At 47.2% G+C, this 18,817-nt stretch overlaps 1 protein-coding gene across 1 annotated transcript in view; it reads right to left on the reverse strand.

Moving 5' to 3' along the window:
- The window catches only part of UBE2F (ubiquitin conjugating enzyme E2 F (putative)), a 93,771-nt gene extending 76,641 nt beyond the window's left edge, over positions 1–17,130 (reverse strand). The window contains exons 1-2 of the mRNA XM_075001303.1: positions 17,004–17,130; positions 11,128–11,261 (exon numbers count right to left, since the gene is read on the reverse strand). Coding sequence (XP_074857404.1) covers positions 11,128–11,245 — 118 coding nt within the window. The 5' untranslated portion in view covers positions 11,246–11,261; positions 17,004–17,130. The remainder of the gene's footprint in view (positions 1–11,127; positions 11,262–17,003) is intronic.
- Positions 17,131–18,817: the final 1,687 nt, after the last annotated feature.

An 18,817-nucleotide genomic window follows, 5' to 3' on the forward strand; every position in this document is an offset into this window, starting at 1 on the left:
TAGAGAATCTACCAGACCGCAGGAAGTCATATTGTCTAGCACATTACTAAACACTTCCACTGCATACTGGGCTCTTAGACATTTGGGGTAAATTACAGCTAAATAACTGCACAGATCAGAGCCAGGACTGGTGGCTGGAAACAAACTTCATAGGACCACAGGAAACTTGGCCACACCCACGGTAAATGGCTGACTGGCTAATTAGAATCTGACAACATCCATAATCTGATGAGTGTTCCAGATTAGAGAGATTCAACCTGTACAGGGAGAGAAAAAGCTACCCCACCCTCCCAAACTGCCTCACAACCTTTCATTTTATGGCACAATGGAACACCTGAAATCTCTCTTTAGGCATACAGGCACTTCCATAATAGCAATTTTTTAAAACAAGAGTGCATAGAATATTAGCATATCCTGTATTGCGATTATTGGCACATCATAAAATGCCATGTTCTCTCAGACAGGAAGCAAGCCCACATCCATTTCAATTGGCATGGACTGCAAGGGAATATCAGAAAGCAAATGCTATGAAAACTACTTTTCAAAGTGAGATGACAGAGACAAGGGAAACAGAAGAATCAAATTCGGGTATCACATGGTAAAATTGAACAGAAAAGTTAAAATCAGCAAAAAATAGGATGAGAATTAGTGAAAACTGATGAGAAAAATTTAAGTCAAACATCTAATTATTAGCATTAGAACAGTAATTTATGGGCATGGCAAAAGGCAATATAAAAGTGGCTTCCTAAACTTGCAAGTGTGACATCTAACAGCAGTGAAGACGACAGTAACAAGGGCACCTATACATGAAGTTCCATGTCTCATGCTGACCTCTACTTTAAGAGCCCATTCCAACTCAATTTACATTAGCTGTACACTACTAAAGAAACCACTCAAAGTAAATTAATTTAAAAGTTAACCTGCTTTCAGGCTAAATGGTAAAGTGTTTGTCAAACTTATCAGGTGGGACCAAGTTACTCTATTCAGTAAGCATCTGAAATTGGTGATTTAGTTAGGCTAAAGAACTTACAGCGTAATGTGTAACAAGCTTCCTATTCAAAATACAGTATAATCAGAAATTAAGCTCATTAAATGTCAGTCTCCTGTATGCATAATAGAAAAATAATCAAATGTTTACCATAACCTTAAGATTACCTCTAGAATTCTGCTGATGTTCTACATATCCACATCACAACAATTGGCCATTTGAACCAAATTTCATTTGTGTACTCTGCAAAATACATCACATGCTTACAAACAAACAGCTATTACAATAAAGGAATCCTCTTTTATTAAAAGAAACTGAAATAAAAAGGTACTTTATTAAAAAACAAACTTCAGTCAAATGCATGTACATACTGCGATGAGTTAACTACTGTTTTGAGATTCCCACAATGCAGAACAGATATTCAAATCTCATCCTTATATATATTATATTATATATACATATACACACACACAGTTTTCTTCTTTAGATTTCAAAAATATTTGTTGACTTCAGGCTTTCCACACACACATTTTTGGTACAGAATCTAAGCAGATCAGAATTTTTTTTTTGAAAAGTAAGTTGTGACATGAAATTTAAGGGCTCTCTCCAAGACATGGCACATGACAAACACTTGAGTGAAATCTGTCTTGCCACTTCTCATTTTACTTTTGTTTACTGCCCAGTTCAGTGTTTTCCATGAATAGCACATGGTTTCCCTGTTTGTGTCAGTCTTTCAGGCAACAGGGAAGTGAAAAGACACTTCAGAAACTGGAACGTGATTCTAAAACCACAAAAGATGGTTGGGTTGGGGACAAAAGGAACAAGAACTGAGAGGCAATTGTGGAACCTGAATATGCCATTAACTCTCCTCCAGACTCCATTTCAAATTGATTCACCTTGTTTAGATTATTAACAAATGTGAAAAGGTTTAATTTAAACAAACGAATTCAGTCTTTTCAAACAAGAGTTTAACCAGCAAATTCCTCCTTCCCCACTGTAAAAATTCACCATTAGTACCGATACGAACACAAACCATGATCTAGCTTTGATGTAGCTCAGACCTGAGCCCTCAAAATTAGATGAGGCTTCCCCGCCACTTTATTGAGCGAGACGCCACAAGGAAACCATGTTCTGTTTGGTATGTTTTTTAATCCTGCCAGAGTTCAAGACATGTATAACTGTTTTCCATAGACCAGTTCCAGTAACATAATATCATTCTTACTGAAAATCGTATCAACTCTACTATTGAAAGCAGGTGGACTTTTCGCTCCCTCAAGCTGTATAATTAAATCGGGGGATTAGTATTACAAATAAACAGAGCGTGTAAAGATTGTCCAATACCCATTTGTAATTAGCATAAAAGATATGTTTCTATATTTCTTCTAAGTGCACACGAGAGCGAGGAGGGCGTCAAATCGCACGCATGGTCTATATACCACATAACAGTAGCCTATTAAATTATCAGAACACTAGCACCACTAAGTGATATAAGCCACCCGGGTTCAAGGTGCAAAGGAATGGAAGCCAGTAATGTCTGTCTCTAACCCAGGAAGAACAACCCACTGTGCAACCTTGTACAATTTCAATTAACTTTACCAGAGAGATGCATATATGAAAATTAGGTACAAATAAGGGCTAACATTAAAATCAGACAGTATCTGAGCAAACCTCTCCTGTGTCAGTTAAACACTAGAATGAAATCCAGCACAAGCCTTCCCTTCGGATGTGCTCCGAATTCCTCTTACCATAATTTATGCAGTCTTTAGTGTAATTGTCACATACTGCCATAAACATTTCACTGTAAGCCATTTTAATTTTCCATCATTACACTTTGATTTATCCTGCAGTTTTTCAGGTCTTCCTTCCCAAGGAGAACCATTTCACAATAAGATGGTGCTATGAATCTAGACAAATATATTCCCTTTTGAGCATGCAATGCCTTGTGACACTGCCTCACTGTACATAACAGGAGATATATGAATTTATAATTGCACTTTTTTTTTCCCCCCAATCCTTAGATGGAAAATGCCATGGAAACAAAGAATTTCTTTCAATCATGTGGATATTTTTGCCTATTCTTACGAGCAAACAACTCGAATTATTACAATAGAACTAATTTTGCTCTCTTTCTCCAGATATATTCACACTTACCCGACTTTCTTTTTCACATCACAATTTTGGAAGTCTTTCATAAAGTAAAAAAAAACCACACAAATTTATCAGGATGCTTACAAGACAAGCACAGTATCTAGAATTACTAGAGCTGCTTTTTAAATATTTGACTAGATTTCAGGTTGCCAGTATCTCTTCAACAGAACTAAAATAGACAAGAGCACACATGTTCAAATGTAATTTTGTCTGTATTTAAAAGATACAGCTGAATAAAGTGTCTTAATGATTCTCTAAGCACACGTTACATTTTCATCACCAACACGTTTCATTTAAATAACTATTATAAAATGTGAATCTCATAACACTTCTGCTTGCAGTCCCCTGGCCTCTTCAACTCATTCAAGAATAATCTGTCAGTGGCTCAGTCCTCCAAGGCACTGACCTTTTTGATCAGCCAATCAAGATTCATGAAAAAGCTGGTCTTCAACACATGAAGGCATGGTAACTCCAAAAAAAAAAAACAAAACAAAAAAAAAAAAAACACACTCTCCCACCAGCTGAATTTGATGGCTTTCAAAAAGTTGAACGTGAAAGCTGTAAATGTTATTATTCCATTTTCTGAAAACTAGCCTGCCACAGTCTGTCAGTTTCAAGGAACTGACAGCAAGAACAGAACATAGGTGACTAAGTAGAAGGGGTAAGAGTACAAAGACTGGGACTACATAAGCTGCTTTTTGTTGAGCTGGTTATGCGTGTACCCACATCTATATCTGTCTCCCTCTGCTGTGACTCATGTCAAGGACATAGTAATACCACTTCCCCTTGTAGCCAAAGCCACGGCCAATGTACAGAGGTCACCACATTTTGAGCGTAGACATTTTATTACTTATGTCAACCTTAACAGTCCTCCAGCCTTTGCCCCAAAACGCACAACTGCCCACATTGGTCACAATTGTGAGCTACACTCACCAGGTAATGGAGACTTGAACACCTGCCCTCCAGACACCCATTCCCCAACTAAGCCTCTCCCACCCCACAGAAGTTTTTCAAATGCTTTTTATTGGTTATCCAGCTTGGGGAGCACACCTCTATCTTCTCCAGTACCATGCACATTTGCCCAGCTGATCACCTGCCAGACATGCTACTGCCAGGAGCGGAGAAGAAATATTGGATCTCCTAAGCCTGTAGGGAGAAGAGGTTGTGCTGACACATATCCGAACCATCTGTAGAAACAATTACATCTATTAACACGTTGCTCAGGCAATGCAAGAGATGTGGTACAACAGGAACCCGAATCAGCACCATGTGAAAGTGAAAGATCTACAGTGGACATACTAGAAGGCCAGGGAGGCCAATCAATTTGGTGGTCAGCTACATGCCTGCAACTTTTGATAGCTCAGTGGTTTGAGCACTGGCCTGCCACACTCAGGGTTGTGAGTTCAATCCTTGAGACTACCATTTAGGCATTGGGGCAAACAGATGTCAGGGATGGTGCCTGGTCCTGCCAAGAGGGCAGGGGACTGGATTAGATGATCTCCTGTGGTCCCTTCCAGTTCTATGAAATGTGTGTGCGCATATATAAAACAAGTTGCATGGCAAAGACCCCAGCACACCACTGTGGATACTGCCAACAAGCCAGTCACAGGCTATCTGCTTTTCATTCAGCCACAGATGTAGGTGGGTTTAGCCACGTGGAGCCATTTATGTGCACATCTCTCCCCCTTGAGTCCTCTAAGATCTCAAAGCAGCTTTCCGGGAGTTACACAGCGATCCACTTCCAACAGTTTCTAGGCATGATAAGCTAACTTCCTCCTCTGTACTAGGACATGTGCCCACACCAGGAGGTAATCAACTTCAGCAAGCATCAGTGCAGCAGGCTAACTAGCTGCACACAGGTTCCAGAAGCCTGAAGACACCCATAGCAGCTGTGGGCTTTCTGCCTTTGTTTCTCTCAGTGGCGACGTGTCAACTAAAACCATCACCAGCAGGGCAAAAAGTGCCAGTATGCAGCGCCATTGCCCCGTATCCAGTATCATACAACCAAGCAGTTTTCTCTGTGTTTCTCTCACTTGTGGTGGGTGACACTCACCATGACTTGAGTGGCACTGGGGAGCAGGAACACCAAAGCAGAAACGTCAATAAGCTCATCTTGTTTAAGATTTTAGGGAAGCAGGGAGTGCTGAATCGTAAGTTTTACCTTCTATTCCTATTATCCAGATAATAGTAACAGAGAGGAAGCTGTGCTAGTCTATACACTATCAAAACAAAAAGCAGTCAAGTAGCACTTTAAAGACTAGCAAAATAGTTTATTAGGTGAGCTTTCGCGGGACAGACCCACTTCTTCAGACCATAGCCAGACCAGAACAGACTCAATATTTAAGGCACAGAGAACCAAAAACAGTAAGCAAGGAGGACAAATCAGAAAAAGATAATCAAGGTGAGCAAATCAGAGAGTGGAGGGGTGGGGGAGTCAAGAATTAGATTGAGCCAAGTATGCAGATGAGCCCCTATAGTGACTCAAAGTTCACAATGGTACCTTCCTGTGTTCTCTGTACCTGCAGCCAGCATGGTCTTGAGGAGGGCTCCCTCCACATCATAAAGTGGCTACCTCTGGTAAGGAGTAAACAGGATGTGGGAGAACATGTCCTGCAAGACCCTGTGAGCCAGGGCTGCACCACACCTTGCACAGAGAGCCTGGAAGGTAAAGGCTGCCTAGAGGAGGAAGGAGTCGACAGAAGAAAAGGGAAAAAGGCACCAAGGCATAACTGAGCTTCTAACACCCAACTCGGATGCTGCATGCACCTGTGAAGCTCCAGGTTCTAAACTCCTTGGCGTGACTCCCACCGCATTCTGTGGAGACTTCAGCAGTGCCTCCCTACACCACTACAGTCATGAGTAAGGCCCTTGCCGGTGCCGGCTCAGTACTTCTGATGCCTCAGCAAGCCAGCTAGGTTGCCTCGTGCACACTGTCCTGCCTGACAGATGGAGGAAGCCAGCAGGCCGGTGCTTAAAAACATAGCAGCAGTAATAGCTCACACCCATGGACACTCTGCCTTACCAGACTAGTCTCTCTAAGTGCTGCTCCAGCCCCAAACCTAGCATGCATCCAGCCTTGTTCCACCTCCCCTCACTCCCAGTAATTCAGTTCCTACCCTCAGCTCTGACTCCAATACTGCCTCAAACTCAGCTCTGGCATTCAGACCCTGACCTCACTCCTGCTCCAGCCTGGTAAGCTGACACCCCCTCAGCATTCCTCATGGCTTCGGGGGTAGCCCGCCTGCCCCATTCACTCAGCACTGGGGAAAGCATGGTCCTGCAGTGATCTCAGAGCAGGACTTGATGTGTGCGTAGTTACAATGGACATGCAGGTTCCTTCCTCTCGTTTATTAAGATTTCCACTTTTTTTAATTAAGTGAAATGTATTTAATTTTAAATTCTTCAGATTATTTTTAATCAGTTTTGTTGAATAAAGATGCTTTTGTTTTGAAACGTATTCATCTTAGTTGATAACTTAAAAAAGAAGCCAATAAAAACATGATGCATGACGACTGCTAGCAGTGAAAGAAATGCTCTGACTACACACGAAATGCCAATAGTGGGCACAGGAGACCCAGCTCCCAAGCAGAGCACACACCACAGATGGGATCGCAGCCAAACATTGCAGCTGACAAATGTACAGCAATTCCCCGCAACATTAATATGTGCGCTGTCACCACACAATTCCTAACAGGCCGTGAAACAGCTGCCCCAAGTGGAGTATGGTACTGCATAGCACTTTACTGTGGCTAACTCTTACAGTGCTGGTTCCCAGCCTCCTTGAGCAAGGAGCTCATGGGATAACCCTGGTGCCTGACTGGTTAATCTCAGCAGACAGCCGCTCTGTGTTTACAAAGACAATTGTCAGGCGTGCCACACAATGGGCAACTAGTGTCACAGAGGTAGAGGTGTTAGTCTGTAGCTTCCTCCCACACCTTAGAGAGCAACCAATGTATTGAAGAAGTTATGAAGATCAGATGCAGTCATATTTTTTCAGTCTCTAAAGTACCAGAGAACTGCTTGTTATTAACAAACAACTACAATTTCTGGGATGTTTTTCACAACGCAACCCAAATTGGGTGAGTAAATAATGCAAGTGCCTTTCGAGACTTCCCAAAACACATTCAACTGTCCTTCTGCACGTGGTGAGCCTACAACCGAACGTTTCCTTGCTGCTCGCAAGCTGGCCAGTGCAGATTCCCGAGCCAGGGAATTAAGTAGGCAGCTGGTCCCTCAGGATCAGTACTGGCATTTCAACATCACCCATGGTAATTCATCTAAGGAAAGGTCCCTGCTTGTAGCTCTCTGAAGAGTCCTGCGTTCTTAAAGATTCCAGAATCAGGCATTGTCCCAGACAGGCCAACAATGATGCCTGTGAAATTTCTCCACGATCCACCAGTGCTCGTATAACCACAGAAAAACAGCCCTGGCTGCCAATGTAACCTGCAGAAAAGGTACCTGAGTGTGACCAGAACCTATCTGTGGTGCACCACGCTGCGTCCCAATGTGAGCATTCCTGGTGAGTGTGTGCTGTCACGATGCAAGAAGCCAAAGCAAGCGGAGGCACAAAGGATATATTAACTGTCCTAGCAGTATGCCAATTGGCAAAACTTTGTAGCGTGGACATGGCCTAAGACAAGGAGCTCTGGCAAGAATGTTATATGTAGCATTCCTCATTGGGGGGCACCTCTTATTTGACTCCAAGATCTGGAGCTCCTAATTGTGCTGTATCAATTGCAGAAGCAATTAGCAGGGGAGAAGCAGCCATCAGTAACTGCTTATAAGCACCCAGCAGCTAGAGAACACAGCTGGAGAACAATTCCCATATAATTTTTTCCTGTAAAATCTTCAGGACAGGGGCCATCTTTTTTGCTACATGCTTGTACAATCCCCAGCACAACAGGATTCGTGTCCATGACCATCATTAGCACTAATAACAATTTTGGCCTTTGTACAGGGGAGTGGTCAGAGGCAAGCCAACAGACAGAATGCGACTGAAAGGATGGGATGCTTTTAGCAGAATCTTCTAAAACTCAAGTTAGAGAGGCCTTTTAAGCATTACATTAGGGGTCATGCCCCTAACTAGCGATGTCTCCATCTGTATCCAATTGTCAAAATTGCAACTGGGTTATATGTGCCAGCTGGTTAATAGCTAGATTTTTTTTTTTTTTAGGCTGCACTGTGATTAATATTTCAATGACATCCAGTTCCACTTCTTTCACCAAACACAAATTCTACCATTTCATTCCTTCCCCAAAGCCTGGCCAAAGCAGACAACTGCATGAAAGTGAACTGGCTGGGATTATCAGGTCAAGACCGAAGTGACACCTTGTTGAAAGCATGAAACATCTAGAACAATGGTTCCCAACCCGGGGTCCACAGAGCCCTGGGAACCTGCAAGGGTACTGCAGGGAGTCCGTGCAAAAAAAAAAAAGTAAAGTAAAAATGATCATAGAAAATACATTAAATAAATTGCAAAGTAATGGAATTATTATTTTAAATTAACTATCTTCCAATAATGTTAATTGCTGTCTGAAAATCTACACTGTGGTTTCCTTTTCCATTAATGAAGCATACAGAGTGGCTAGAATTGGTTTTGATAGGGGTCAATGATTTGTGGGGGGGGGAGGTGATTGGGCATCCGCCAACAGTTTGGGGAGGTGATCGGGGAGATCCACACTCCTGAGAAGGTCAGAACCGCTGATCTAGAAGATTTGGGCAAGACTGTGTGCACCCAAGTAATGCCTCCCTATCACCAAAATACTTTGCAGTCTGAGTTTCCTGCTGCATTCATCGCTACTTATGGAATTTGTTTTAATATGCAGACAGGCCTCAATCTGTCACTGACAAGAAGCATCAGGCACAGGAAGAACACAATTGAATTGTCTGTAATACTGGTTCAGCTGCACGCACAGACAAGGATAAACGGTGCTGAACATTGCTAATTCTTACCTACACTCACTGCTAAATTGTTTCAGACCTAGTTCATCCCTTGCTGAAACTCACTGCAAACAAGGGTATTACCTGCACTGCAGGAGACTCATCACTCCTTGACACACTGTGCAACAGTCACCAATGCCTGGAAGAGAGACTCCAGCCTAAATAAATGAAGGTAATCATTTCTGCCTCGGGCTCCCTTAAAATTCACCAGCAGCTTTGTCTCAGCCTCTGGTGGCTGCCTGCAGCTGAGTATGAGGCAAGTCGTTCTGGTCCCCTCTAAAATAGGAAGTTTTGAAGATTGTCTCACCATTGCCCAAACTGCAAACAGTTCAGCTGAATCAATGTTAGGAGCCCTAGCGCATACAGGCTTTTGGCTGTATGTTGGCTTATCAGTTCCTGGTCAAGTAAAATTTGCTTCCAGGAGGTCTTAGTAATAGTTGTGTGTTGTTTTTTTTTGTTTGTTTGGTTTTTTTACATCAGCCCCACCCCCAGACTCATTACTGCCAGCTCCAGTTCAGCTGGACCAAGTTTAACAGTGGGAAATTTTCCAGAAATGTATCTAGTTTAGACAAGACCTATGCAGGTAATGTGCTAGTGCATTTTTAAGTCTGAAATTTTCTAGGCCCCCCAACTACCAGAAAGACACTCTCCTCCCCTACCCACAGCAATAATTAAAATCAGCTGGTATGTTCTCTTGTCAGTTCCCATGATGTTCAGGAGGCCCAGCCCCCAGAATCTGTGTCTCTGGACCACTTCAAGACAGGCCATAAATCTCATTTAATTTGATAATTGGTTTTTGTGGTTGCGATTTCTCTGCTTGTGGATTTTAACTCTAATTTTAATTGCCAGTTTGGGATTTGTAACTTATCTGGCAGTCTTATAAAGTTTGCTAGAGATGGTTATAGCAACAACTGTATTTTTGTATCCCTTTCCTCCTGAGTGGAGGAGGAAGAATGTGAACAGTTATTAGGGTACCGTGAATATTCATCTGACAGAAAATGAGAGATGTTTACCTAGAGTACAGTATTTTACTCTTTTGCATTCTAATCACTACTTATGTCCTTTGAAAATAGTGATGTAAATGTATTAATACACACGAGATAGAGATTCTTAAAGCGAAAACTGAAAAAGCAAATCATAAATTCACCCTTCAATTCTCTCAGCTGGAAGATCCTGGCAAGTTCTTTTCCGAGAGCCCTGAAATCACAAGCATCTGTAACTTGATTTGAACCTTGGGCCCCATTCCCTGGCTACACAAAGGGGGAAGGAAAGGAAGTGAGGAGAATTGGAATGTGGACTGCAAGAGGATGCAAAATCATTGACTTCATACTTAGTTCCCAGAGCACAGCCTTTTCCCACCCCCCTTACATTTATACACAATTGCAGCAAAATTTTTACTTGGCTGCAGCAGAAATCTGCAGAAACTGCAAAATCTATAGGAAGATTCCCCAGCTCGTGACATGCTACAAAAGCCCTTCTATAACAGATTAGGATGTACCATCAAGAAAATAGTTTTTTAAAAAAATCCACATCTCTTATCCATAGTTTTCTATTGACCCTAAGTAGGCAGCAGCATTAATTATGTCAAACACTGGACAACACATTAAATACAGGAAGAATGATTTTATTTACAGTTTTTTTTCCTTTTATTTAATTTATTACTTGCACCTATGTAGTTTCCAGTAACACAAAGTTTGAATGCAACACTGCAGTAGCTGATCTGCAGGTTACAGCTTAAAACCTCATACATTATAGAGCGTACAATATGCTTCCAAACACCAGTAATAGTAAAACGTAATCCTCGTACAGCACATTTTATCAGTAGCTCCTGAAGTACCTAAATATCTTCCATCATCGTATGCTTGTCTCTCACCAACAGAAGCTGATCCACTAAAATACGTTCTCACCCACTTTGTCTCTTACTATCTTTAAGATATTTATCTTCACAACCCTTTGGAAGCCCTTTAAAAATATGGATAAAAGCTCTTTTGTACAACATTTTGACTTCCTAGGTGGTTAAACAAATCTTTTAAACATGAAGGATTAATTACCTTTAACAAGCAACTTATCTCTAATAGATACTCTCCGAGTAGAATCGGAAGCTGGGTTGGATGTACGGGGTCCTCTGACACCATCATCCCGCTTCAGTTTGCTTGCCAGCGTTAGCATTACTGCTACCTTCCACCTAAAACGCAGGCATCAGAATAAGATTAGTCACTGCAGTTCAAAGTGCCTGACAGTCACAAAGTGTCAAAAGTTACAACTAAAAGTAGAGACAAGTGGCATCCATGGTTTCAGACGTCTTGCTTACACTTGAAAGGCTACAGCAACACGGTTATAACGCTTCAGCATGAACATTAACTGCACTGAGAGGGAGGGTCTTCCTTTTGGTGTACCAACAACAAGCAGCCCCGTAGCACCTTAGACTAAAAAATTTATGAGGTCACGAGCTTGTGTGTCAGACCCACTAGTAATCTACCTCCGGGAGAGGTGGTAGCTAGGCTGATGGAAAAATCTTCCACTGAGCTGGCACAATCTACACAGAAGAGCTTTATTATGGCACTCAAGGAAACTGGAATAGTAACAGAGAGGTGGCCATATTAGTCTGTACTCCAGCAATACAACACAGCAGAAATGGAGCATGTTAAAGACTAACAAAAGGATTTATTTGGTGATGAGCTTTCGTGGGACAGACCCACTCCAGCAGATCTTTGAAATAATTTCAGGTGTCAATATTAAAGGGTTTGCTTACCATAGAAGCAACTGATTATGGTAGAGAAAATTCACTTTTGCTGATAATTGCCTTTCACACTTTCAGTAGACTACACTCTGAATCCAGTGATGCTCCACTGTACTAATCACTTCTTGATGTCACGGTCCACAGAGAACTACACATTGTCTTACGCTGGTGGGGCTGGGGAAGGCACAAGGTGCCCAGAAGCCTTTTACGTAACTAGGAGCATTAGAGGGCTCTCGCGTATCCTCTGGAGGTTATTGTTTGATAGGTGTTAAGCAAGGATTCTCTCTGAACGCAGCCACTCATCAGTTCTGGCTCTGCAGATGGGAGGAGAGGGGCTTATCGTGCTGTAAGGAGAGATAATAGGATATCTCCATTTTTACTGCATCTGCTCTTAGCAGGGCATGAAGAATCACCCCCTCCTTCCCATCAGGCCCTCCCCCACATCTGCCAGCAGCCTAAACAACTACAGTGAATGGAGACACACCAGGCTGATCTATGGGGGGGGGGTCATCTGAGGCTACACCATGTGGCTGTTAGCCAGACAGCTGCCACTCCACAACCTTGTTGCGTAGCTGCCAGTTGTTGGCTCTTCAGTTAACAAAATACTTCCACCTCCAGTGAGTGGTAGTAGCTTTGCTGCAGGGGAGCACAATGCCTGTCAACAAAGCACTGTTCCAGTTGGCACCCCTTAGCAAAACTTGTCTTCTGGGAGTTGGGCAGGGGGTCACTTTCATACCTCTGAAAGGCCAAAGTGTTGCAGTTCAGTTGCTGGTGTAAACAAAGCCTAGTTTACCTTAGAAAATTAGGTCAGCCCAACTACATTGCTCAGAACAAAAAGCAGTCAAGTAGCACTTTAAAGACTAGCAAAATAGTTTATTATTAGGTGAGCTTTCGTGGGATAGACCCACTTTTTCAGACCATAGCCAGACCAGAACAGACTCAACTGTTCTGGTCTGGCTATGGTCTGAAGAAGTGGGTCTGTCCCACGAAAGCTCACCTAATAATAAACTATTTTGCTAGTCTTTAAAGTGCTACTTGACTGCTTTTTATTTTGATAGTATATAGACTAGCACGGCTTCCTCTCTGTTACTATTCCACATTGCTCAGAGGTGTAAGAAACCCACATCCCTCAGAGAAACAATTCAATTGACAAACATCCCCCCCACCCCCAGTCACAGGAAGTGCTAGCCACTGCATCTTGGAGAGGTGAAGTATCTACAATGAAAGAATATATTTCCCCCTTCCCACCCACTCCCAGCACAGCTGGAGCATTTTAGGGCTACCTCTACAATACCAATGTACACAACACCCAAAAGTTGACGAAACAAGAACAGAAGGAAAGCCTTCACATTTGCTCCCTCTGTCAACAAATCATGCCCAGGTCACATCCAATGGGAGCAACTCTTTCAGCTGTCAGATACTTTCCAGAACTTTGAAAGGGGACAGGTGCATGCCTGCAGGGCAGCAGAGACCAAAACAATGAGCAAAGTGATTGGGCACCCTGGGATAGTCACGGAAGCCAGTATGGTCAACAAAACATACAGCACTGTCTACACTGGCTCTTTGGCAGCAATAAAGGGAGGGGCAAACAAAACTCTTGTAAGGGTGGAAGTCTGTCGTCACCAAAACTGGGCTTTTTCCTGGACAAAAAATTTCACAAGTTTGTGTGCTCTCACCATTTTGTCACCACAAGGCAGTTTTTGGCGACAACTTGGCAGTAGAGACTTGCCTTATTGTCCAGTTAGATACAGAGCATCTGGACAGATGAACAGGCCCAGATGCTACTCCTAAGATACAGCTACGCCTACTCTAGAACGCAAACAATGACGAAATTGCAAGGAGCTGTTCACATTTGTGCCCTCTGCCAATGGATCACATCCACACTGGGGCACCATCATCAATACTCTCAGAGCAGTAGCCATGCTAGTCTGCAGCTTTGTAAATAACTAGCAGTCCTGTAGCACCTTACAGACTAACAAATGTATTAGGTCATGACCCTTCAGGGTAAGGCCCGCTTCCTCAGATGATATCAATCAACAGTGGAAGCAATACACATGGTATGTATCCCCCAGGGCAGTGTTGCGGGAGGGCAGAGCTGACCGCACCTTGGGATTTCTTAGGCATTCTTGAAAAGCCTCCCCAGCTGCAAAGAGCAGCACCAGAAGTAGCTCCGAGCTCTCGGCACTTGGGAATGCCAACACAAAGAAGCGGCCTGCCTTTGCTCCTGGTGCAGGGCACAGCAAGAGTACTCCAGTTATTTGTTCCCCAAATGGAACAGCACACTCAGCTGTCACATACTTTCTGGAGTTTTACATAGGGAGGGGCACATGCCTGAAGAGCTGCATAGAACAAAACACTGAGCTAGTGCTATCACAACAGGGCATTGTGGAATACTGGCAGAAGTCAGGTGTGCCAGCAAAACAAATAATGTCTACACTGGCTCTGAGTCAGCAATAAAGGGAAGGGAGAAGAAAAAGGAAGTCTCTCCGAGAGGTGGAATTTATTTTGTCGTGGCAAGTGGGGGCATTTCCCAAAAAAGAGCAATATTGCAGTATGTGTGTTCACCGTTTTGTCAACCAGTGAAGATTTCTGTGGTACAATCACTGTGGACCTCTACTGTATAGAGGTCAGCACTCACAAATTACAAACACAAGCCTAATCAATATGCTGAACAGGAAGAAGGTACATCAGCAAGATCACTGGTACTTTTACAGAAGATTGCTGCTTGTTAGGCCAGGACCTAAGGAGCCTGGAAAAACCCTATGCTGAGTAAGACACTGTCTTCAATGGAGGAAAGGGGATATGCTCTTATTTTAGTAACTAGAATTAGACTACCTCAAGGCAAAATTCTACCAAAAGCAAAGCAGTTACCCTTTTCTTGGAAGTTAGCAAGTTAAGTCACAAGTAGAGAAACAGGAAGAGGCACAAGTAAGTAGGGCCTTAAAGATATTCTTAAGAAGCAAGAACTTAGTGAAGGATGAACGACTTGAGGAACTCACAGGCTATATGATGTGGTCAGAACAAAAATAGAGGCAATGTGGGTGTCAAGGAGACCAGTAAAGTGACATAAAACTTGACGAGAGATTTTGCTCTGTCTTCAGCCCTGGAATGGTACATTTTATTTCTCTGAGCAAGTAGTAATAAGTAGGCAGGAAAGTGAAATGCATCAGATTGCTGCACCAGCAATTTTACTTTCTTATCAAACCCACTTATATTGCTAATTAGGGACCTACCATGAAACACACGCCACAGACCATGAGATCTGGTGGTTTTTGTGCTTTTACACATACGCAGTGATGACTGGTGAGGCGGGACTCGCAGGGGAGCGGGGGACGCAGTGGCACTAGCCACATACCCATCCATGCCCCTCCCCTGCTCTGCACTGAATGCCACTTCCTCTAGCTTGTGCGGCTCTGGGGCAGTGCCGCTCCAGGGGAGGGGCAGGGTCACCCCCACGCTCACAGAAACTGTGCTGATGTTGGGTGGGGGGGTGGAGATGGGCACTAGCAGGTGCCTGTGGTCCTGACCAGGGAAGGCACAGTATTCCCAGGGCATAGCTTTCCCAGTGGGCCTGGAGGTAGGCCCTGTTGAAGTGCTGTTAGCAGGGCTGTGGAAAGCACTATCACAGAAGTATTGCAGCAATGCGGCCCTTCTCCTGTACAATAACCTTGAGAAAACCCCACACCTCCTTTTTGAGTCAGGATTCCTACAATTAATGCACCATGAAAGTTCATATTTAAATAGTCAAAATAATGAAACTTATGATTTTTAAAATCCCATCATCCTGAAATTGATCAACACGGACTAGGAATTTAGTAGGGCCCTATACATACTAAAAAGCTAGGGGGAAAAACAGACCTAGACAGCGCATCTATAAAAGCAGTTATTTTTCAGAAGTCTGAGGAGTAAGTAGTATGCATCCAGGCTGTGATTCATATGCCAAACCTTACAACCTCAAAATACCAGTGCAGTGATTTGGTAATAGAGGCATTAACAAGAAAATGAAAATTGTGAAACACACACACACACACACACACACCAAGGAATTCATTAATAAAGTTACAAACACCAACAAATCACATTTATGGCACAGTACGTTAATAAGAAAGGCAAAAGCGCTTGAATGCATTGGATGTGGCATCCTTTATTTCCGGACCAGGTTTACTACTACTTCGGTTAGTCTGTTTCAGCAAAGACGAGTCCATTGACACCTCAAAGGCCCAACCATCTTACTACGGCAGAAGCTTTTGGTGAGCTGCAACCCACAAAGGCTTTATGCCATCATAAAATTGTTCATCTTTAAAGCGCCAGTGGGGGCCTCGCCGTTTCAGTTCGCTGGTGAGGTTGGAAATCTTGCCAGGCAAAGCGAGCCAGGCTGGGCTGGAAAACCAGCCCTTCCCTTTCGCTGGGCGGTGGGGAGGGGGCAGGAACCAGAGAGGAGCCCAGCGGAAGAGCAGATGGGGAGTAAGGCACGAGTGCCACGGGCTCCGCAAGACGTGCCAGGGAAGGAGAGAGAAGCTGGAGCACCTACTGCTGCTCCCCGCCCGGGGTAGGCGAATCTAGAGCCGAGTGAGGACCTGGGGAGGAGAGGCCGCTCTGTGCCCCCTCACGAGGGTAAGGCCCAGGGGGCTCCAAGGCGTCCAGGCGCACAACTCCCATTGGCATCAGTGGAAAGGGGGCACCTGAGCGCCCCGGAGGCCGGAGCCTGCACGCGTCCCGGAGGGGAGGGGAGGGCCGGGCCGGACCGGGCCGGGCCGGGCCGGACCGGGCCGGGCCACGCCGGCGGGTGGAGGGGCAGGCAACGGCAGAGCCCCGCCCGCGCGGGGAGGCAGAGGGCTGGAGAGCGGGGCCCCCCGACCCGTCTCCACTGCATCGCGGGGGCGCTCCTGGGCGCCACGCCCAGCCCGGGCGGCAGCGCTGGAGGGGGGAGACACACGGGGGCGGCACAAGCGCGCAGGGCCCAGGCCGCTGTGGGCGGAGAGGCCCCGAGCTAACTGCCCGTCTGCCCCGCGAGCGGCGGCGGCGCCAGCCCGGCTGCTGCCGGGGCAGGGGAGAGCGGGGCCGCGCCTGGCCCTGCAAGGGGCACCCGCGCTTCTCCGCCGGCCCCAGGGCCGGGGGTGGGGGTGGGGAAGGGGCCGGCGCCCCTCGCTCCGTCCGTGCGTGCGGCGCCGGGCCGGGCGCACTCACCTGCGCACCGAGTCAGGTCCCGGCTGCGGCGGCGGCGGCGGCCCCCACCATCCCGGCCTGCCCGGCTCGGCCCCGCCCCTCGCCCTCGCTTCCGGGTGCGCCGGGCCGCTCTTTCAACACCAACTTTATTAGCAGCCGCCGCCGCCGCGCGCCAGCCGGACCTGGCCCCGCCCCAGCCGGACCTGGCCCCGCCCCCAACCCCGCCCCTCCGTGCGTCAGCCCGGCCTGGCCCCGCCCCGCCCCTCCGTGCGTCAGCCCGGCCTGGCCCCGCCCCCGCGAAAACCATCCCCCCCACCCCCTCCGATCCTGGGCTCGCTCCCGAGGGCCCTGCAGCCCCAGCCTCCCCCTCCTCTCCCCGCCGGGCGGGGCGCTGCGCTCGGGGCCGGGGATTGGGACCCCCAGAGCTGGGGGGCATCAGAGCAGGGAGTGTGGGGGGGGCTGAGGGGTTCAACGCTGCGGGAGCGGGGTCTGGGGCTTGGGCCGGGGCGGAGGTGCTGGGGGATGGGGCGGGGGCAGAGGGGATGGGGGATGGGAATGGGGACGGAGGTTATGGGGGCGGGGGCAGAGGTGCTGGGGGATGGGAATGGGGGTGGAGGTTATGGGGGTGGGGGCAGAGGTGCTGGGGGATGGGAATGGGGACGGAGGTTATGGGGGTGGGGGCAGAGGTGCTGGGGGATGGGAATGGGGACGGAGGTTATGGGGGAGGGGGCAGAGGTGCTGGGGGATGGGAATGGGGGTGGAGGTTATGGGGGTGGGGGCAGAGGTGGTGGGGGATGGGAATGGGGGTGGAGGTTATGGGGGTGGGGGCAGAGGTGCTGGGGGATGGGAATGGGGACGGAGGTTATGGGGGAGGGGGCAGAGGTGCTGGGGGATGGGAATGGGGGTGGAGGTTATGGGGGTGGGGGCAGAGGTGCTGGGGGATGGGAATGGGGGCAGAGGTTATGGGGGCGGGGGCAGAGGTGCTGGGGGATGGGAATGGGGACGGAGGTTATGGGGGCGAGGGCAGAGGTGCTGGGGGATGGGAATGGGGGTGGAGGTTATGGGGGAGGAGGCAGAGGTGCTGGGGGATGGGAATGCGGGCAGGGGCGGAGGTGCTGGGGGATGGGAATGGGGGTGGAGGTTATGGGGGTGGGGGCAGAGGTGCTGGGGGATGGGAATGGGGGTGGAGGTTATGGGGGTGGGGGCAGAGGTGGTGGGGGATGGGAATGGGGGTGGAGGTTATGGGGGCCGGGGCAGAGGTGCTGGATGATGGGGGCCAGGGTGGAGGTGCTGGAGGATGGGAATGGGGGTGGAGGTTATGTGGGAGGGGGCAGAGGTGCTGGGGGATGGGAATGGGGGTGGAGGTTATGGGGGCAGGGGCGGAGGTGCTGGGGGATGGGAATGGGGGTGGAGGTTATGGGGGTGGGGGCAGAGGTGCTGGGGCATGGGAATGGGGGTGGAGGTTATGGGGGTGGGGGCAGAGGTGCTGGGGGATGGGAATGGGGGCAGAGGTTATGGGGGCGGGGGCAGAGGTGCTGGGGGATGGGAATGGGGGCGGAGGTTATGGGGGCGGGGGCAGAGGTGCTGGGGGATGGGAATGGGGGCAGAGGTTATGGGGGTGGGGGCAGAGGTGCTGGGGGATGGGAATGGGGGTGGAGGTTATGGGGGTGGGGGCAGAGGTGCTGGGGGATGGGAATGGGGGCAGAGGTTATGGGGGAGGGGGCAGAGGTGCTGGGGGATGGGAATGGGGGTGGAGGTTATGGCGGCAGGGGCAGAGGTGCTGGGGGATGGGAATGGGGGTGGAGGTTATGGGGGCCAGGGCAGAGGTGGTGGGG

The sequence above is a fragment of the Carettochelys insculpta genome, chromosome 8, assembly GCF_033958435.1.
Source record: "Carettochelys insculpta isolate YL-2023 chromosome 8, ASM3395843v1, whole genome shotgun sequence".
Classification (NCBI taxonomy): domain Eukaryota; kingdom Metazoa; phylum Chordata; order Testudines; family Carettochelyidae; genus Carettochelys; species Carettochelys insculpta.